Raw genomic sequence first — 18,231 nt, 5'->3', positions numbered from 1 at the left:
TACTCATAAGTGCTTAACAATGTCAGTAATGAAACAAAATGTTATAAAATTAGGTTTAAGCTATTAATTAATTAATAATGTAAAACATGTGTATGGGGAGCCGTTTGGGAGCCGAAAGAGCCGGCTCTCCACAGTAAGAAGAGCCATTAGAGCCGCATCTCGCAAAGGAGCCGAAAATCCCATCACCACTGGCAGCGGTCATTATAAAGAAATATCATACCTCCAAAAGTTGGGGTGGCCCATTTAAATCAATTGAACTTTTTGCAACATTCTGAGAACCCGTTTAATAAAGTTATTATTTTTGTTGTTGTTATTGTTAGTATTTTTATTTTAGTCATATCCAAGAGCACTGGTCAAGTCATTCACTTCAAGCTAATTATGATTAATTCCATTCAAACCTGGAACAATTAGAATAATCTATAAAATAGCCTCAGACATTTAACTAGGACCAGAAGACGTCAGGATTGCCTACTTACAAAATAAGAAATGTATCCTCCATGTTCTGATTAAAAGGCATCCAGGGTATCTTATGAAACTGAGAGTCTCTGAACAACAATCAAACAAAACACTGGCTACACATGGACTTTTAGAAGGAAAAAAAATCTATACAAAAAATAGATTCGATTTATCTAGTCACGTTTGAACTACAGTGCACAATACAGTTTGTATGCTAACATGTTTTTAACTAAGGTCAGTCATGTCATTGGTCCATGATGAGTGATCCGGTGCATCAGTGTAAATGAAACAGACTGTGTGAGAGCAGAGTCGTCCATGTTATTTTTCAGGTCACTGTAACTCTACTAAAATGTATCAAAAAGAGCTTAACACTTAAACTATTCTTGATAAACTGCGTACATAATGCAAAGTGCAAACAGTGAGTTGTTCTTGAAAATATACTCCACAAATGTGTCCGCAGTGGGACTCCATATGCCCCTGCTGGAACATGTCACGTCACAGTCTTTCACCTGTCCGATGGCGACAAAAGAGATGAGTTTGTACCGGTCACACAACCGGGCTTTCGCCGCGTGTTTCAGACTGTCAGCCAAATCTCGGGCAATATCAGAGCAGGATGTGCTGTACTCTTTGCCGCGGAGCCTCGCCTCCACAATAGTTGTCATGATTATTTTGGCCTCCTGTGTGGAGAACCGATGTTCGGGGGAAGGCTGGTACATCTGGTAGCGCTCTGGAGCTTCCTGGGCTCTGCTTCTGCAGAGAAAGTTTCCTAAAGATGGAGTTTTTGGAATCGGACAGCGCTCGAAAAGTCCACTCTCTTTTCTGGCTAACCAGGTGGAGTTATGTCTGCGCGTTTCTTGCACCACAGTCGAAGTGATACTTTGGCGCAGCAAGGCATCTTTGCTTTTGTTTAACTTGATGCCTCCATTGACTCGATGTCCCGCATCGAGAATCCCCTTACCGTTCCGGGGCGCATCGTTCTGGGGCTGCGGTCTGATGGTGCGTTTCTCTTCCTGCATTCTACCCGAAAATCTCTGATGGCGGAGGAGTAAAGTCAAGATGCGATCATACCAAAGAACAAACGTTCTGTAAGGTCAGAGCGCGTGTAGCTACGCTCTTTCGTGTAATTATGTCGATGGTTGAGCTGACTCAGTGGGAGTATCGGCAGTTTTGTGGAGGGATTTTACAACCCAAGACAGACGTCAGTGCCTAAGAACCAATAGGGCCATGGCACCTTGGCACTCATCACATTACTCTAGAATATTAGCTCCGAGCTGAGTTTTACATTAACGTGTTGCTTTAACTAAATTAATGATTAAATCCGCTCCGATTTGAGCGCACAGTTTGACACTAATGACTTGCGTTGACTCTGGACCGAAACACTTGTCCTTAAGTGACTGGGTGCTTGATGTCACCGGCTCACAGCACACACACACACACACACACAAAATCACAGAAAAGTCAAATTTATTCAAACGTTTTTCAGGCTCTAGACACACACACACACACACACACACACACACACACACACACACACACACACACACACACACACACACACACACACAATTAACTCACACCAGTGACCGTTGAAGCAGAGCGGTGGAAAAAAACATCACACTCGTCTCTACCAGTAACAGGGACTCCCCTAATTACTGGTAACATACAGTACATTTCCCCAAATCTCACACAAACCGAGGGGCCCAGGCGTCCTGCCCATAACATGATATTTCAAAAGACAAATGCAGACGTCACTCGACAGCAAACAAGAGCAGTTCAGTACATCCTAGAAAAGTAGCACCACCGAAACTGATACATAAAAGAAATAGTTCTTCGTTTTGTTTCCAGGGCAACCTCTAAAGGTCTTAGAACCACTCTGATGAGGAATTTTCTGTGGAACTCTGTTGAGAACCAGTTTTACCACAGATTTCGAGTTCTGGGAAGGAATAAATTAACCTTTACATTCTCAAGAATCATTAAGAGAGGTTCCTTCAAAAATGGTTCTACATAGGTTCCCCCCACAGAAAGAACCCTTTTCTGGCAAAAAGTTCTTAAAGAAGGGGGACTAGTATGAAGCTGTACTCTTCACCAAAGGGCGTGGGAATAAATATTTAAGGTTTGCGGGACAAGGCAAGAGCCCTTTTTATTGCAAAGAGCATAGCAATCTGGGAAACCTGTCTATGAGGTCTGCATTCACCAGCTGAGATACCTTATGAAGATAGCAGGTAATTCTGTATCGGCTGAAGCCCTGAGCTGCTGCAGGTGCATGCCTCACCAGGGCCACACCTGATCTGGAAACAACAGCTCAGGTGTTATGAGAACAGCTTATGTGAACACGGGACACTCAAGGGGGTAAAGTCAGTGGGCATGTATGAGGTTCTTGCTAAAAAGGCTTCCAGGGCGCACGCCAAGAGAGTGTTTTCGCTACTGAGCACGCCCAGAGAGTGTTTTCTCTACTGTATGCTACTGAGCATGCCCAGAGTGTGTCTTCACTACTGTATGCTACTGAGCATGCCCAGAGTGTGTCTTCACTACTGTATGCTACTGAGCATGCCCAGAGTGTGTTTTCACTACTGTATGATACTGAGCGTGCCCAGAAAGGACAACTTCACAGTGGCTGTGTTGCACATCTCCTCAGATTCAGCATGTCCAAAGGCTCTCGGCTATGCAACCAATCTACATCAGTAAGGCAGTAGGAAGGAGAGGACCATTACACCAGAACAGCATACTAACACCAACTAAAGTCAGTTAGATAGGAGTTTCTCCAGGCTGAAAATGTACCAGTGTCCCCGTCTGTGCAGCCAGCCCTGCAGCTGGATTGGGTGGTTCGGGGGGGGGGGGGCTCAGCCTTACGTCAGCCCTCAGTCAGGTTATTATTTTACACATCACAGGGGTGCGGGGGGACGCAGGCTGGGCAAGGGGTCCAAGGGAGGGGGGTGGGGTGGCAGGAAGGGGGTGGGGTTCCTTATTTAAGGTCCAGGACCATGGCGGCTGGGTTCTCCAGGTAGGACTTCCACAGATTGGAGAACCGGCACATGGTGGCGCCGTCGATGATCCGATGGTCCGCAGACCAGCTCACGTTCATGATGTGGGCCTTAACCACCTCGTCCTTAGAGTTGAACCTGGGCAGCACCTGAGAACAAACACAGCTTCTCAGGTTAGGCCAAGTGTACCACAGCATGGGTGTTCACGTGAACACACTTTAACACTGAATCAGTCTACTGTACATCTAAGCACAGTTTAACACTGAGTGAGAGTGACTGTGGTCACTAGTGAGTGTGTTTCCAAAGTTCAGTTAATTTAAAGGCTCACCTGGACCTTCCCAAGGGCTCCAATGGCCACCTCTGGCGGCAGAATGACTGGTTTCGCATATGTGCCTCCAATCTACACACACACACACACACACACACACACACACACACACAGAGAGAGCATACCCAACATGTTACCCAGCTGTTACAGCGTAGAACACTGAACTATAAATAATCATCATAGCCCCCACACTTACAGATCCAATGTTGGAGAGAGTGAAGGTTCCCCCGGTGAGATCAGAGGCACCCAGTTGGCCCACATTTCCCAGGTTCTGCAGGCGGTTGAGTTCCGTGGCGATCTCAAACACACTCAGCAGCTGCACATTCTTCACATTTGGAACCAGGAGCCCCTGAATCGTGTCCATGGCCAGTCCTATGTTATGTGTCGCCTGGAGGGGAGAGATTACACATAAACCGGGAGCAGTGACGCTAGCATAACCACAAACACACACAGTGTAACAGGTAGACTATAAATAAACACATAAAGACACACTTAGAAAGTAAAAAAATTCACACACACAGCTTACCTTGTAGGTGATATTCTGGCATGCGTCGTCCAAAGATGAGTTGAGTACGGGGAAGTGAAGCAGACCCATAGAGGCTGCCTGTTTACAACACACACACACACACACACACACAAACACACACCGAGTCAGCCACATTACTACTCCACTGTAAACACAGAATGTGTATGTGAGGTGTGTTCCAGAGCTGTTGACAGTGGGTGTAGGTCTCTGTTATGGCTCTGTTTGATTCTTGCCCCCTATCATCAAGGTAGACTAGTCAGAGTTTGACTAGTGATGAACCTTGACCTTGATGAATCTGAGTTTGACTAGCCTACCTTGATGAATCAGAGTTTGACTAGTCTAGCCTACCTTGATGAAGAAGGGCATGAAGCTGAGTTTGACGCCACGGGACTCTGCCACACCCTTAAGCTCCGCCCTCAGCCGCACTAGCTGTGTCAAGTCCACCTCATCACAGTAGCCGAAGTGCGGAATCTTCAGTGCCGCAGTCATAGTCTTAACCATGGCCTTGTGGAATCCTGAACACACACACACAGATGATACATGAACACTCAACGCAGTAGTTACAGGAGAGGCTTTCTACATGACATAGAACCGGTGTTGGTATAGAGGGAACGTGTGTGTGCGTGTGCATGTGTGTGTGTGTGTGTGTGTTAGTGTACGTGACATGAGCATAAACAGGTGGCGGTAAGTGTAACATGTAGCCCTAAAGACTGATTGGTGTGGGTTGCCTGGGTGGCAGGTGGCCAGTGTGCTGCAACCCACCTCAGCGGGGTCTCACCTTTGAGCGGTTCTGTGCGGTCCTTCCCTGTGAAGACAGGTCTGGGGACAGTGGGCTGGGGGAGCGCCTTCTCTTTGGGCTTGGCGGGGGTTGCTGGGCGAGGGGGAGGGGGCTGGATCTCGTTGAAGGGTGAGGGGGGCAAGATGGCCCCTGTCTGCTTGGCCAGGTAGTTCAGGATGTCCTCTTTCAGGATGCGGCCGTCCCTTCCCGTCCCCATCACCTCACTGAGCTTAATCTGGGGACGAGACGAAAGCGTCACCACGGATACGCGCCTGGAGACTAAATTTATAAAATATATAATAGTAATATCACTACTGAGGCCCTCTCCATGCCGGCCTACCCACAAATTCCCATGCCGACACACCCATGGAGAACTACCTGGCTCCCCTAAGTAAAGACACCTCCAGAAGGTTTTAATTTGATCTGACAAGTGAAAGCTGATTTCAAGCCATTTGAATAGTGAGTTCTGACAGCCTGATACTCTGATCCGTGGATGCTCTCCTGGAGTGACATCCGGATTCATATCCTTCATACTACACGGCAACAACGACCCTCTCATTCCAGGCATTCCAAAAGCAGCACACACACACACAGACAGAGACAGACCCCCACCCTAACCCTGAGGCCTGTCCCTAATCCCCGACTCCAAAAGCCGTGGCCCTTCCCCCACCTGTAGCTATGACGACAGGCCCTCGTTGGTGGGCAATGTGACTAACTGCCACTGTGATTGTGTGTGTGGAGATCACTTCACCAAACAAACTGTGCCAAACAGCACTATCCATCAGGAGGCTGACTACTGCAGAACCTCAGGCTCAACCAGACCTCTCCATGACCAAACACATACACACACACACACACACACACACACACACACACTCAACAGCCACAGAGGACAACGGGCTGAGGGCGAGTGTGTATGTGTGTCTGATGGCAGAGGTCCAGCTGCACCATTTGAAAGGCGTTGTTGGCAGCTGCCTGAGGCAAATATAGCGTTGTCATGGAAGAGTGATCAGTACTGGAAGAGATGTTTACTCAACGCGGCCCAGTTCCACTCATTAACATGTAAAAGAAGCTGAGATATCTCAATCACATCAGATGGTAAAGCTCATTTTTAAAACTGACTAAAGAGAATATGTGAGGGATCTATGAATGTTTGGATGGAGAAACAGAGCACAGAGTCTCACGCTGCTGTTCGGTAGAAAAAACCTCCCATGTTCTTTCTGAGCGGATGGTAGCAGCTACCCTTCAGTGGGTTAGCATTCAGCAGGATGGTAGCTTGCTATCAGTGGGTTAGCATTCAGCAGGATGGTAGGTTGCTATCAGTGGGTTAGCATTCAGCAGGATGAAAAGTAAAGTGAAAGTCCTCTCTATGGCAGAGTTGGTGTAGACACACACACTCTGAAATCCACCTCTGCATTTAACCCATCCAGTGAAATGATGTTTCACACTAAACCAGAGCAGTGGTAGCTTGCTATCAGTGGGTAAGCATTCAGCAGGATGGTAGCAGCTATCCTTCAATGGCTAAGCATTCAGCAGAAGGGTAGCAATTATCAGTTGGTTAGCATTCAGCAGAAGGGTAGCAATTATCAGTTGGCTAGCAGCATTCAGCAGGAGGGTAGCAACTTTCAGTAGGTTAGAATTCAACATGATGGTAGCTTGCTGTCAGTGGATTTGTCCATCCTATTTTATTTTCTTAACCACTTTTATTCTAACTCACATCATGGCTGCCACTTAGATACTTCTGGGTAATTTCACTCAGTTAGGACCCTTTCTAAGCAAAAAAGAATATGACCCTGTTTGGGAAGGTTCCTAACAGAATCAAATGACCCGGACGTATCTAAGTGACAGCCATAATGAGAGCTAATAGAATTCTCTAAATGGTTAGGAAAGGTTCTTCTGTGTTTCCTTTATTATCTCCTTTAGCATAGGGTACACTGGAGCATCCTTTACAAAGAGAAAGTAGATAGTATCAGCCAACAATTCCTTGCAGCACCAACAACAACCGCTCCATGTGACCCATGTCAATAACATCCGCCTTCACATAGTTACTTCGGTGTACATTAAGTCAGATTCTCTTAGCGGTTGTCATTCTTAAGTCCTTATGAATTGAAATCTTTCCTTGACCTCATGACATTTTCCATCGAGGTCTAGGAAAAGTGGTTATGAAAAGTTGATAGGACAGACTATCAGACCACAGCCTCAGGTCATGGAAATTATGTAGTTCTTTGTCATTTAGTACGTTTCACCACAATCCCTAGGTGTCAAAATAAGAGTCTAAAACCTCCACTAACATTGTTCTCCATGGAAAGGCGCCGCACTGCAGGTGTAGCTTGTGTTTTGTGGCCTTTGATTTCTTGGTGTGTGTGTTCCTCATGCGACACAGCCAGAGTCTCCAACACGTCCTTCTCTGGAGCAACATCTACAAAAACACACACCAGCACCGTCACACATGACAAACACACACACTATCAAACTAACAGAACACCCCACTCATCACTGTTGTATATGATCATAGCCTTTAGTATTAGCCATGTTAAGCATCCAATCCAGGGCTCATAATGCCAGACGGCTCTGACAGGAAAAGAAGGCAGTGCAATTACTTTCACAAATATTTACATTTACAACACTTCATAAAATGTTAACGTCGATAAGACAGAAATATTATATATAAGCATTTTGAGACAAAATTGATTTTATCATAAGAATGTGCTAACATATTAGTTGTTTGTTTCCTGTTTTGTTTTTGTGTTATGTAACAATGCCCTTGTGTGATATGGTATTTGTAGAATACCTTGAATACCTATGTAATTTTTATGTTGCATTGTGTTTGAAAATTAATAAAATGTGAATTATAAAAAAAAGAATGTGCTTACATAAACAGACCATCATCCGTTCTATCAGTGACCCTCTAACCCCCAGACAGTCATTAGGGAACACAGCCGCAGGTGATGCCCTTACCTGGTCCAGCTTCTGTTTCTATGTCAACAAGCGGTGTGCCCACCAGTGCTGTGGCGTCTATGTCGTGGTAGATCTTGCGTATTATGCCATCGTAGCGACTGGTGATGGTAACCGAGGCTTTGTCACTCTGGACCTCACAGATGCTGTCAAACTGAGACACTACATCACCCACCTTCACATACCTACAGCAGGAAGACAGACACAAGAACAGCTGTTTTCGAACAGGAAGACAGACACAAGAACAGCTGTTTTCAAACAGGCAAGAGACAATGTTATCACTTTAGCCACCCTCAGCAGCCAGAGGTCTAGACAGGGGGCGTAACTTTCTGTGAATGATGAGTCTCCTTTAGCAAATTAAAATAAGACTCACACTGGTGAGTCCCAAACAGTTCACTGTCAGAATAAGCCTTGCAAGGTTCATGACGATTTTAAACAGCAGACGGCGTGTTGAGCACTTTTCATCACATAACATGTTGATTTTTTATGAAAATAGTAATTCTGTAGTAACCAGCATTAATGTGTATCATTGGAAAGTTATATCATTTCTCGCAGCTCAAAAAAAACATCTGTGTCCTCTATAGAAATGCACTTGAATAACTATAGCGCCTCCAGGGGGTGTTTGGAGGTGGCACACTTTGAATTTCAAGGGAACTCTCGAAGTAACAACAAAAACCTACCATTCCTTAACTGTTACTTCCCGAATGCCCTCTCCGATATCTGAGAGTTTGAACTGCATAACCGGTCCTGCTGCAGCTGCAATTCAAGAGGAAGAAAGTCGAAATTAAAAGGTGTCGTCACATTCCAGCACCTTGTGCCAAACAGTCATGCATTGTAAATGTAACACCGAAGCACGTACCACAGCTGGTTCGGAGGTATCGCTGCTGCGTCGGGATCCTGACAGAGTAGGCATGCGGTGGGCATTCGAGACGGACCGGCCGAACCCGTAAGCAACAGTGTTTGAACTGGTGTGCAGACGCCTATCAAGGGCATACAAACAAGACTTGTATTTCATTGTGATTTCCGTCTCGTACAGGACAAGGACACGGCCTATATTTTTGTACAAGACGACGCATTGTTGACCAAACCATCCCCCTGATAACAACGTTAATGTCGGCCGGATGGACAATGTCAGTCAACATTTAGCACGCTGAAACAGTGTACATATCCTTACAAGATTCACCTCAATGACAGTGGGATATCAAAGGCATATTGTGACTGTTTTCCGACTTTGATTTCTGAGTCATTGCCGACTAGACACACTTGTTGACACGCTGTTACTGCTGATAGCAGCCAGTATTATTGTAACACGAATTTAGGTGATACCACAATATCAAAACAAGGTGCGATGGGTGGGGGTGGGGGGGTTGTCCTGTGTATTTGAGTGAATGACATCTACCACTTGATCTAGCACAAATCCAAAGGAGGCATGCAAATGAAAACTCAAATATAAAAACAATTTGTAACGTAATTACTGTTGTCCAAATAGAAAAGGTAATAAAGTAGTTAACAAGCTTGCAAACACAGTAGCGTTGCCCCTGGCTCACTACCCGTAACGTTACCTCTAAACTAGCGCTACACAAGTCACTTACTCGTCGTATAATTTTTATCACCGGTCTTGAAACACGGTGGTCGGCGAACATGATTCTGGAAGCTGTACATAACAGTAACTGATGTAAAGCCATAAGTTTTTCAAACCTACCAAACGTCTCACGAGTGTGAATGAACCTCTCAGTGTGATAACTGCAGCCATCTTTACCCTAGCTTCTCTTCATCCGGAAACGACGACACATTCACGCCCCTCATGAAAAACCAATCAGATAGCGAATGTTTTAGGGCAGCCTGATCAGCAGTGGAGAAGCGAGTCCCTGCGTATCAGCTAGAGGGCGACATTCATCACACTTATATATGCAAGGAGAATATCTGGAGATTGGCAGAGGATCAAATCAGACATAAACAGCAGACCTCCTATCACTTGTTGATGCAGTCCCGTTAGTGGGGTATAGGAGAGTAATCTGTGTAGATGTATCATCTTGACACCATGTTCTCTAATGTTTCAGATCTTCAGATATTGCCTGAACTCTGTCATTACTGATACAGTCTTCTGATCATTAGAAATAACAATTCAGTCAATAACTCTGATATTTTGAAACTAGTGATATTTTGAAACCAGATCCTGGATGGTGAGCCTGTATAAATGACTTTGATCGAACTGTGCATAGCATTGGCTAATACATTCGTAGCACGTTCACTTCTAATGGTTCTCAGAAAATGTATATGCTGCTGTAATCACCCAATGCTTATATTCAATTTCGATTTTTAGATAAACCCCATTGTACTTGCCCTTGCTCTTACAAAGATAAGATACCGTACCAGAGAACACTATTTGAAAATATGTTAATCGCTTGTTTGATTAAAAAAAAACCTGAAAGAACTGTAAAACACTGATTTATGGTTGATCTTCTGGGAGACTGGGTCGTCTGTTTTGATGCCGGGTGCAGGCTCCGCGCTATCTGCTACAGACTTCACTCCTCTTGTCCCTGAAACTTTCTCAAACAATGCGCTGCCAGCGGCGTCATGCTGGCCTTCATCTGCGCATGCTCCAGACCTTTTCTGCAGTGTGGCAAGACTGCGAGAGTGGCGCACGTATCCCAGAAACTGAGTCATCCTGCCTGATTTAGACATTTATTTATCATTTACTGTCTGAGAGGCTGTACAGCGAATACACCAGACATTTTTACCCTTGGCTGTTTGGTAGCTACTGTACAGATTGAGGTCGTACAGACTGCGCCTTCACTTGTGAAGTTGGCGATTGTCTCTTAGTATTGTTTGTGTTCAGCTGCCGGCTAACATCATTTTTACCGTTTGGAGGTCAGGCTCAAGCGGAGCTGTCCACCTACGGCATCTTATACCTCGCAGAGAATCGGTGCATCAGCATATTTCTAAGAGTGAAACCGTGGGCAAGTTTAGGTAATTTTCTTTCTCTTTCAAAAATGGCCGCAACATCGTTCGAAATGGACGGAAGTGTAATGGAGGGGGTGAGTAGGCTTTTTACACAATAACTAAATTATCTTAGCATACACATTTTAAATCCACAACGACTATCTTCTCTAACTTTATCTGTGATTTAACGAAGTATCGGTTACTGATGTTGCTCTTTTTCAGGGAGGACAAATTTTGAGATTATCGACCGCTCTCAGCTGCATTCACGGCACGTCAATCAAAATAAACAAAATTCGGGCCGGCAGAAGCACGCCAGGTTTAAGGTAAATAAAAGTGTATATGTAACGGTGCTAAATTATGTTGCATGCTTAGCTGATCGCCATATTGTCATGAAAGTTGTAAACGGCAGCCAGGCGTCCTGTGGCGACCCCCCCTTTCCCACCCCCCCCCCCTACGCAGAGAACTTGTGGGATTCGCAAAACAAAGCAAAGTTGAACGGAGAGCTGTTGAACCGCTAACGTTGCATCCATCAGTTCCCAGATTCCATAGACTGTTGGTTGCGTTAACAGATTTGTTCTCGGAGACAGTTGGCCTCGTTTGCTCTTATTTCTCCGTTCCAAAAAAGCCATTGCTCATCCATTTTTCATGGTCTCCTTTGTTAGTTAACTCGAAAGCACATGGCTTCCAAATTTCACATGAAGTGCTTTTGAATGTGTTTCAATTATAGTTTGTTTAAGAACAGAAATTACATCCGTCCTTGGATGTATAGCTATGATGGATAATAGGAATAAATGACTATTGTAAAACTGAAAATGCTAACGATCAAAGTTTATATGGGTTTATACCGGGCCATACATTTAAACTCGACTGGTTTGCTGCTGATGGGCGTATGATGTGTTCGGGGGCTGTGCACCGTGGAAATGTGAAATTGTGAGTACTTGATGTAAACTCTAACGTTCTGTCTTTGTTATCTACCCCTCTACCCTCCGCCTCCTCCACTCCACCCTTTCCTCTCCTCCTTCTCTCCTCTCCAGGCCCCAGCATCTGACAGGCCTAGAGCTGGTTAGGGATATGTGCGATGGCAATTTGGAGGGCGCCGTGATCGGATCTACAGAAATCAGTATTTCTCCCGGTAAAATCAAGGGTGGCAACCACATCGCGGACACCCAGACTGCTGGGTAAGTCGGCTCGCCTGAGCGCATGACTGGATTTAGATGTGAAGGCTGTCACCTCGGGACTCGCTGCCTGTAATCAGCAGTATTGATTAAACCGACTGGCCTTTCGCCATTACTGCAGCTGTGACGCTAACCGAGACAGGACCTAACCAGAGTTTAGGAATGTACAGCATGCGATTTTATAAATGTATTTTGTCTTTTTGAATGTAAAGTCTATTAACCAATGTTTCAGATGAGTTTAGTCAGGCTGTGTCTGACAGAGGGAGATGCACTGCAGAGGGGGGCTAGACTGAGCTTGTTTGTGTGTGTGTGTTTCTTCCTCCTCCTACAGGAGTGTCACCCTGCTCATGCAGGTGTCCTTGCCTTGTGCCCTCTTTGCTGAGGGGCCATCTGAGCTCTGCCTGAAGGGGGGAACCAATGCAGAGATGGCCCCGCACATCGACTACACCCTCAAGGTACGAGCCTCTCCGCCCTCACTGACCCACAGCATCTCACGCTCTCAACTCCAGTCTGCAGATGAATTACAATGAGCCCCCGGATATCTGGCCTTACCGCTGGGATCTTGGTTTCCTAGGCTGGAGTGTGTGTGTGTCTTTTAAAGTGAAGCTATGGACACACTAGTAAACAGCTCGGCTTCTGTCTTACAGGTGTTCAAGCCCATAGTGGAGAAGTTTGGGGTCAACATGGACCTTGACCTGAGGATGAGGTGAGGTTCTAAGGGTTCTGCAGCTCTCTTTGGGGGGATAATGTGGACAGGTTCTAAGGATTCTGCAGCTATCTTGGGTGAATAATGTGGACAATACCCTTAGTGGTTTTGTATTAAAGCACCTGCTAAATGACCACATGAGTAAATGTTACCCTTAGTGTGTAAATGTTACCTATAGTGTGTAAATGTTATCCTTAGTGTCTTAGAGAGAAGGGCAGACAGGGGTTCCATCCATTCCGTGCTTCTCTGGTGCTGTGGGTTTTTTTTTTGTGTGTGTGGTTGTTCAGAGGTAATGTGATTTGTGTATGTGTGCTGTGTGGTTAGTTTTAATGTGTGTGTGGTTAGTTGATCGTCTGTATGTGTGTGTGTGATCAGGGGGTACTACCCCAAAGGTGGTGGAGAGCTGGTGATGAAGGTGAACCCCGTTAAAGAGCTCAGCCCCATCAACATGATAGCACGAGGAAACATCACAAAGATCTACGGCCGAGCCTTCGTAGCTGGAGTCCTCCCTTCCAAGGTACATAGATACTATACGCTCACACAGTCACTTTAACCCTCTTACACACACCCACCCTCACTTTAACCCTGTCTCTCTCTCACTCATACACATATACATTAATCTTCTCACACACACACAAAACCTCACTTTAACCTCTTAAACTCTGTCGGCCCGTAGGCGGGCCGAGATTCTATTTAAATCTTCATGGTATTACTGTCAAGCTAGCGTAATATCAATGTTCACTAAAGTAAACAAACTATATGTCAAACGAACGACAAGACCACTGGCTTAACGATTGTGGATGTCAAAATGATGTATAATGAACCTAAATCGACTAAATGTGGACACAAGTATTAAAAAAAAAAAAAAAAAAAAAACATTTTCGTCAGATTTCAAAAGTTTATAGCGTGATGTATCTTCATGTGCAGTCTAATAAGTTCAGTGGAAATAAACGGTAGATTCACTTACCCTAAAGTATAAACTGTAAAACAACACCATAATTATCCACATTAATCCATGTTTTTAGTCATAATTTCCATGATAAACCCACACAACTAAAAAGAGTACAGGAACATTTACGATTAAATGGAAACTACTTCCGGTTCAGGCAAGTCTTGTGTTGTACACGGTTAAAAGCAAATATGTATACCTACGGTTGAAAGGCCATCATCTAAGCTCTTCAATGACCCCTTGCGTATCAGGATAACCCAATCAGCCAGCAAGATACGAGAACCTGTAACTAATATCATAGGTTGACTGACCTGTCAGTCTGACACAACGCGTGCACCCAAGACTAGTTTTCAGTTGATATCATATGCCTATGGTTGCTATGGTAAACTATGCTAAGTATGTACGTGGAAAACATAAACTAATACTTTCTTTGACTGGTCCACACGTGTGTCAATCATGACTGTAGACCAATGAGATGCAAAGATATCCGAGTGCACAACAGAGAAGGTGGGATGTAATCAGTAATTCACGTGCATTTGTTTGCCGTTTAGCCACGCAAGTTTTAGACAGTTCTATAACGAATTGCAGTTGTACAAGGAAACACATTTATCCTACATCATCATGGCTTCTTAAAATAAAACAGAGAAACAGCCCCCAAAAAGATTGTTTTTATGGGGTAACAGCAGTATTGGAAGAGCTTCAACAGTTGGATGACGAGACAGATTGAAATAGAGAGTCTGGGAGAATCAGAAGGCAGCAAAAGTCACGGAAGAGTATGGAGAGGTCACCGATTATTTATCGCCTAACTTTTGATTGGGAAGTGTTATCAGTTCCAAATTTGTTCAGGTGATGGCATACCCTTGGGGGCACACGATTATATAACAAAACTGGCCCGTTCAATTAATTTTTCCCACTTACATCCACAGTAATCTAGATCTAAAAAAATAAATACACTAGGGAGTGCCTACATTTTGGGAAGGTTATCAACATCTTTCTAAATGTTTAGATAACATATATGGTACTCTAAAGGTATTTTATCATAGCTTGAGGGGTACTCTGTAACATCAAATTGAAATTTGCCACCATACTATGCCTAAGAATCAAAAGTAGGCCTTTCAATTTGGGCATGGAATTTTAGATAGAATTTCCCAAAAAACATCAAGGTTCTAACAGAGTTTAAGAGGTTAACCCTCTCTCACACACACGCACACACACATTTTTCATCAATAGCTTAGATATTCACTAGGTTTTCTCTTCCTGCCACATCTCCATAACATCATCACACCATCTCCTTATCGTCATACCATCTCCATAACATCATCACACCATCTCCATAGCATCACACCATCATACCATGATCTGCATAACATCATACCATGTCCAAAATATTATAACATCTCCATGTTTGTTTTGGTCATCTGATTTTGATGTGGATGTTTCATTATTATAATAATAATTATTTAAGTCATTTAAATATCAGATTATAAGGATATTATTCAGTAGCTTTATTGCAGAGTTGAGTGTATGCATGTCTGCCTATACTGCGTGTGTGTTAGTGGAGAGTGTGTGTGTGTGGTGACTAACCCAGTCCTCCCTGGCCCCTCAGCTGGCGACAGACATGTCTTCTCTGTGTGTGTGTGTGTTTACTCATCCTGTGTGTCTCCCTCAGCTGGCGAAGGACATGTCTTCGGCGGCCCTGCGCACCATCAGGAAGGAGATCAAGGACCTGTACGTCAACATCCAATCCCTTTCAGAGAAGGAGAATGCCTGTGGCAACGGAAACGGCATCATGTGAGCACACACTCCACTAACACACACACACACACACACTCCACTAACACACACACACTCCACTAACACACACACACACACACACACTCCACTAACGCACACACACACACTCCACTAACACACACACACACACACACACACACACACACACACACACTCCACTAACACACACACACTCCACTAACACACACACACACTCCACTAACACACACACACACACACTTCACTAACACACACACTCCACTAACACACACACACACACACTCCACTAACACACACACACACACACTCCACTAACACACACACACACTTCACTAACACACACACACACACACACACTTCACTAACACACACACACACACACACACTCCACTAACACACACACACACTCCACTAACACACACAAACCACACTCCACTAACACACACACTCACACCCACTCCACCAACACACACACACAGAAATCTCTCTTCACCTGTCTAAACTCTCGATCAATTTGTCAAACACACAACCTTTCTCACTGCTTGGGTTTGTACTAAGCCACAGTGGAAATGATGGCCTCATCTCCAGCTGGTGGTGAAAGTGTGTGTGTGTGTGTGTGTGTGTGTGTGTGTGTGTGTGTGTGTGGGCACGTGGATTGTGTGACTCACCATCTCTTTTTTTTGTCCATGACAGCATCTTCGCAGAGTCCTCCACTGGCTGCATATTCGCTGGCTCTGCCCTAGGGAAGAAAGGTGAGTAAAGTTGTGTGTCTGTGGTTACTCTGTATCCTGTGTGTCTCCAGCTTTGAGGGTTTTTATTGATGTGGGCAGATGGCAGTGAAGTGAGGGGTTGTGCAGTGTGCAGAGTTGTCCACTAGGGGGCACTAGCGTGTCCTCTCTCACTTGGAGAGCAGATTTGTGTCAGAGTGCACATCAGGACAAGCACAGGAGCTCGGACCGTACACACACACACACGTGATTACCCTGTCTCTCTTACACACATATGTTCTCATATGTGTGCATGCACATATACAGACACACAGGAAATACACAATCACAGCATCCTCATTTGTTTTGATGATAAATGATAAAGTATGATTATAATCACAAGCTGCAGAATCAAGTTGATTGAAATTTGCAGTCATATTTGTGCAGTGTGTTTATCCAAAATCACAACCTGTTTGTTTGTGTGTGGTTTAGGTGTGTATGCAGACAGGACAGGAATTGAAGCGGCTGAGAATCTTCTCAGAAACATCAGGCATAACGGCTGCGTGGACGAATTCCTACAGGACCAGGTGAGATGCTGTTGTGTGTGTGTGTGTGTGTGTGTGTGTGTGTGTGTGTGAAGCTGGGAAAGTCTCATCTCTTTGGTTCATCAACGCAATAAAAACATTTTCTCTCTCTCTAGCTCATCATCTATATGGCCCTAGCTAAGGGCACGTCTCGCATGCGCACCGGTCCAATCACCCTTCACACACAGACCGCAATCCACGTTGCTGAGCAACTGACCAAGGTGAGGCCAACTCTTCTATGACATGTTTGCTATGGTTGAGCTCCATCAGAACATTGTCCCTAGTAACCCTAATGAGGACGTGCTCAGAGAGGTTTATTTCCTGTTGCTGTCCTGTTGGTTAAAGGCTGCTGTTGTAGCAGTTGTTCTAATGTCAGTGTTCTAAAGTCAGTTGTTCAAACACCAGTCTTCTAATGTAGGTATTCTCACAGAAGTGTTCATATGTTGGTGTTCTAATACCAGCGTTCTAATGTAGGCATTCTAACGCCAGTGTTCTAATGTAGGCTTTCTAACGCCAGTGTTCTAATGTAGGTGTTCTCTGTTGTGCTCCCTGTGTTCTCAGGCCAAGTTCTCAGTCAACAAGGCGGAGGATGAGAGTGCCAATAATGACACCTACATCATTGAGTGCCAGGGAATCGGCGTAGAGAACCCCAATCTCTAAGACACACACACGCACGCACACACACACACACACACACACTACTTTCCATTGGACAGGGGGGCTGGCTTACCCCCTTCCCCCGCGTCCCCCCAGGTTGAAGGAGTGTAATTTGATTTGTAGTTTGAGCCAGTCGTCCCCCCGCCCACGGGCCTTACTCACTACCCTCTCTGTCTCAGGGTTTATCCTTACACTGTAACATTCATCTGATCGGACCTCTGACCTCACAGACTTAGCTCTGCTCCCCTCACCTCCTGCCACTGGTCTCAGACCTGTTTGCTCTTTAACTGGTCTCTGACGCAGACCGTTCCCAATTCTCCATTCCAGTCTTTTTCTCCACAGCTAAGTAGCACTGTTAGCCTAGGGCAGCCGCCGCTGGTCAGAGAGTAGTTTACACGCCCACGTCTACATACACCCTCTGTGCTAAAGGCGGGGTCCACATAGCTGCTTTAAGTCTCCTAAATTATTTAAGTTCTCTTCATGCTGAGTGCTCCTGGGGGGGGAACAGTGTGTCTGTGTGTTCATTCCACAGGTCTGCTGTGACAGGGATTACTGTTTATACACTTGGAGGCATTATTTATACACATGGAGATGCTGCCGCAGGAGGGACTGAAAATGTCATTTTTGGTTTGTTATTGTTTTCGTTGTGTAGGTGGTCATGATCAGCATGTTTTGATTTTGAGATATTTTTTGGAAAAAAAAGTTAAATAAAG

At 44.9% G+C, this 18,231-nt stretch overlaps 2 protein-coding genes across 2 annotated transcripts; one reads left to right on the top strand and one right to left on the bottom strand.

The window, feature by feature from the left end:
• Positions 1-1,920: 1,920 nt before the first annotated feature.
• On the bottom strand, positions 1,921-9,820 carry dbt (dihydrolipoamide branched chain transacylase E2). Its single transcript, XM_080860456.1, has 11 exons — positions 9,727-9,820; positions 8,884-9,004; positions 8,705-8,780; positions 8,028-8,209; positions 7,361-7,488; positions 5,070-5,304; positions 4,640-4,806; positions 4,292-4,369; positions 3,962-4,153; positions 3,766-3,837; positions 1,921-3,586 (listed from the first exon to the last, which is right to left on the bottom strand). The coding sequence occupies exons 1-11, from the start codon at positions 9,775-9,777 to the stop codon at positions 3,419-3,421; spliced, it is 1,470 nt and encodes a 489-aa protein (XP_080716582.1). The 5' UTR covers positions 9,778-9,820; the 3' UTR covers positions 1,921-3,418.
• An 830-nt stretch (positions 9,821-10,650) lies between these two features.
• On the top strand, positions 10,651-18,231 carry rtca (RNA 3'-terminal phosphate cyclase). Its single transcript, XM_080832040.1, has 11 exons — positions 10,651-11,062; positions 11,190-11,290; positions 12,002-12,145; positions 12,474-12,597; positions 12,790-12,848; positions 13,224-13,365; positions 15,467-15,588; positions 16,264-16,322; positions 16,770-16,864; positions 16,978-17,082; positions 17,423-18,231. The coding sequence occupies exons 1-11, from the start codon at positions 11,018-11,020 to the stop codon at positions 17,519-17,521; spliced, it is 1,095 nt and encodes a 364-aa protein (XP_080688166.1). The 5' UTR covers positions 10,651-11,017; the 3' UTR covers positions 17,522-18,231.

This window comes from Sprattus sprattus (assembly GCF_963457725.1).
Source record: "Sprattus sprattus genome assembly, chromosome: 2".
Taxonomy (NCBI): domain Eukaryota; kingdom Metazoa; phylum Chordata; class Actinopteri; order Clupeiformes; family Clupeidae; genus Sprattus; species Sprattus sprattus.
The sequence above is the reverse complement of the archived record's forward strand: the minus strand, read 5'-3'. Positions and strand labels throughout refer to the sequence as shown.

Excerpts from the sequence above, each read along its gene's own strand:
- dbt (XM_080860456.1), bottom strand. The coding sequence starts at position 9,777 with ATGGCTGCAGTTATCACACTGAGAGGTTCATTCACACTCGTGAGACGT. Across the intron at positions 7,489-8,027 it reads AGAAACAGAAGCTGGACCAG|ATGTTGCTCCAGAGAAGGAC; the intron begins GTAAGGGCATCA and ends GTGTTTTTGTAG. Across the intron at positions 5,305-7,360 it reads GCCTTTCCATGGAGAACAAT|ATTAAGCTCAGTGAGGTGAT; the intron begins GTTAGTGGAGGT and ends TCTCGTCCCCAG.
- rtca (XM_080832040.1), top strand. The coding sequence starts at position 11,018 with ATGGCCGCAACATCGTTCGAAATGGACGGAAGTGTAATGGAGGGG. Across the intron at positions 11,063-11,189 it reads ACGGAAGTGTAATGGAGGGG|GGAGGACAAATTTTGAGATT; the intron begins GTGAGTAGGCTT and ends GCTCTTTTTCAG. Across the intron at positions 12,146-12,473 it reads GCGGACACCCAGACTGCTGG|GAGTGTCACCCTGCTCATGC; the intron begins GTAAGTCGGCTC and ends CTCCTCCTACAG.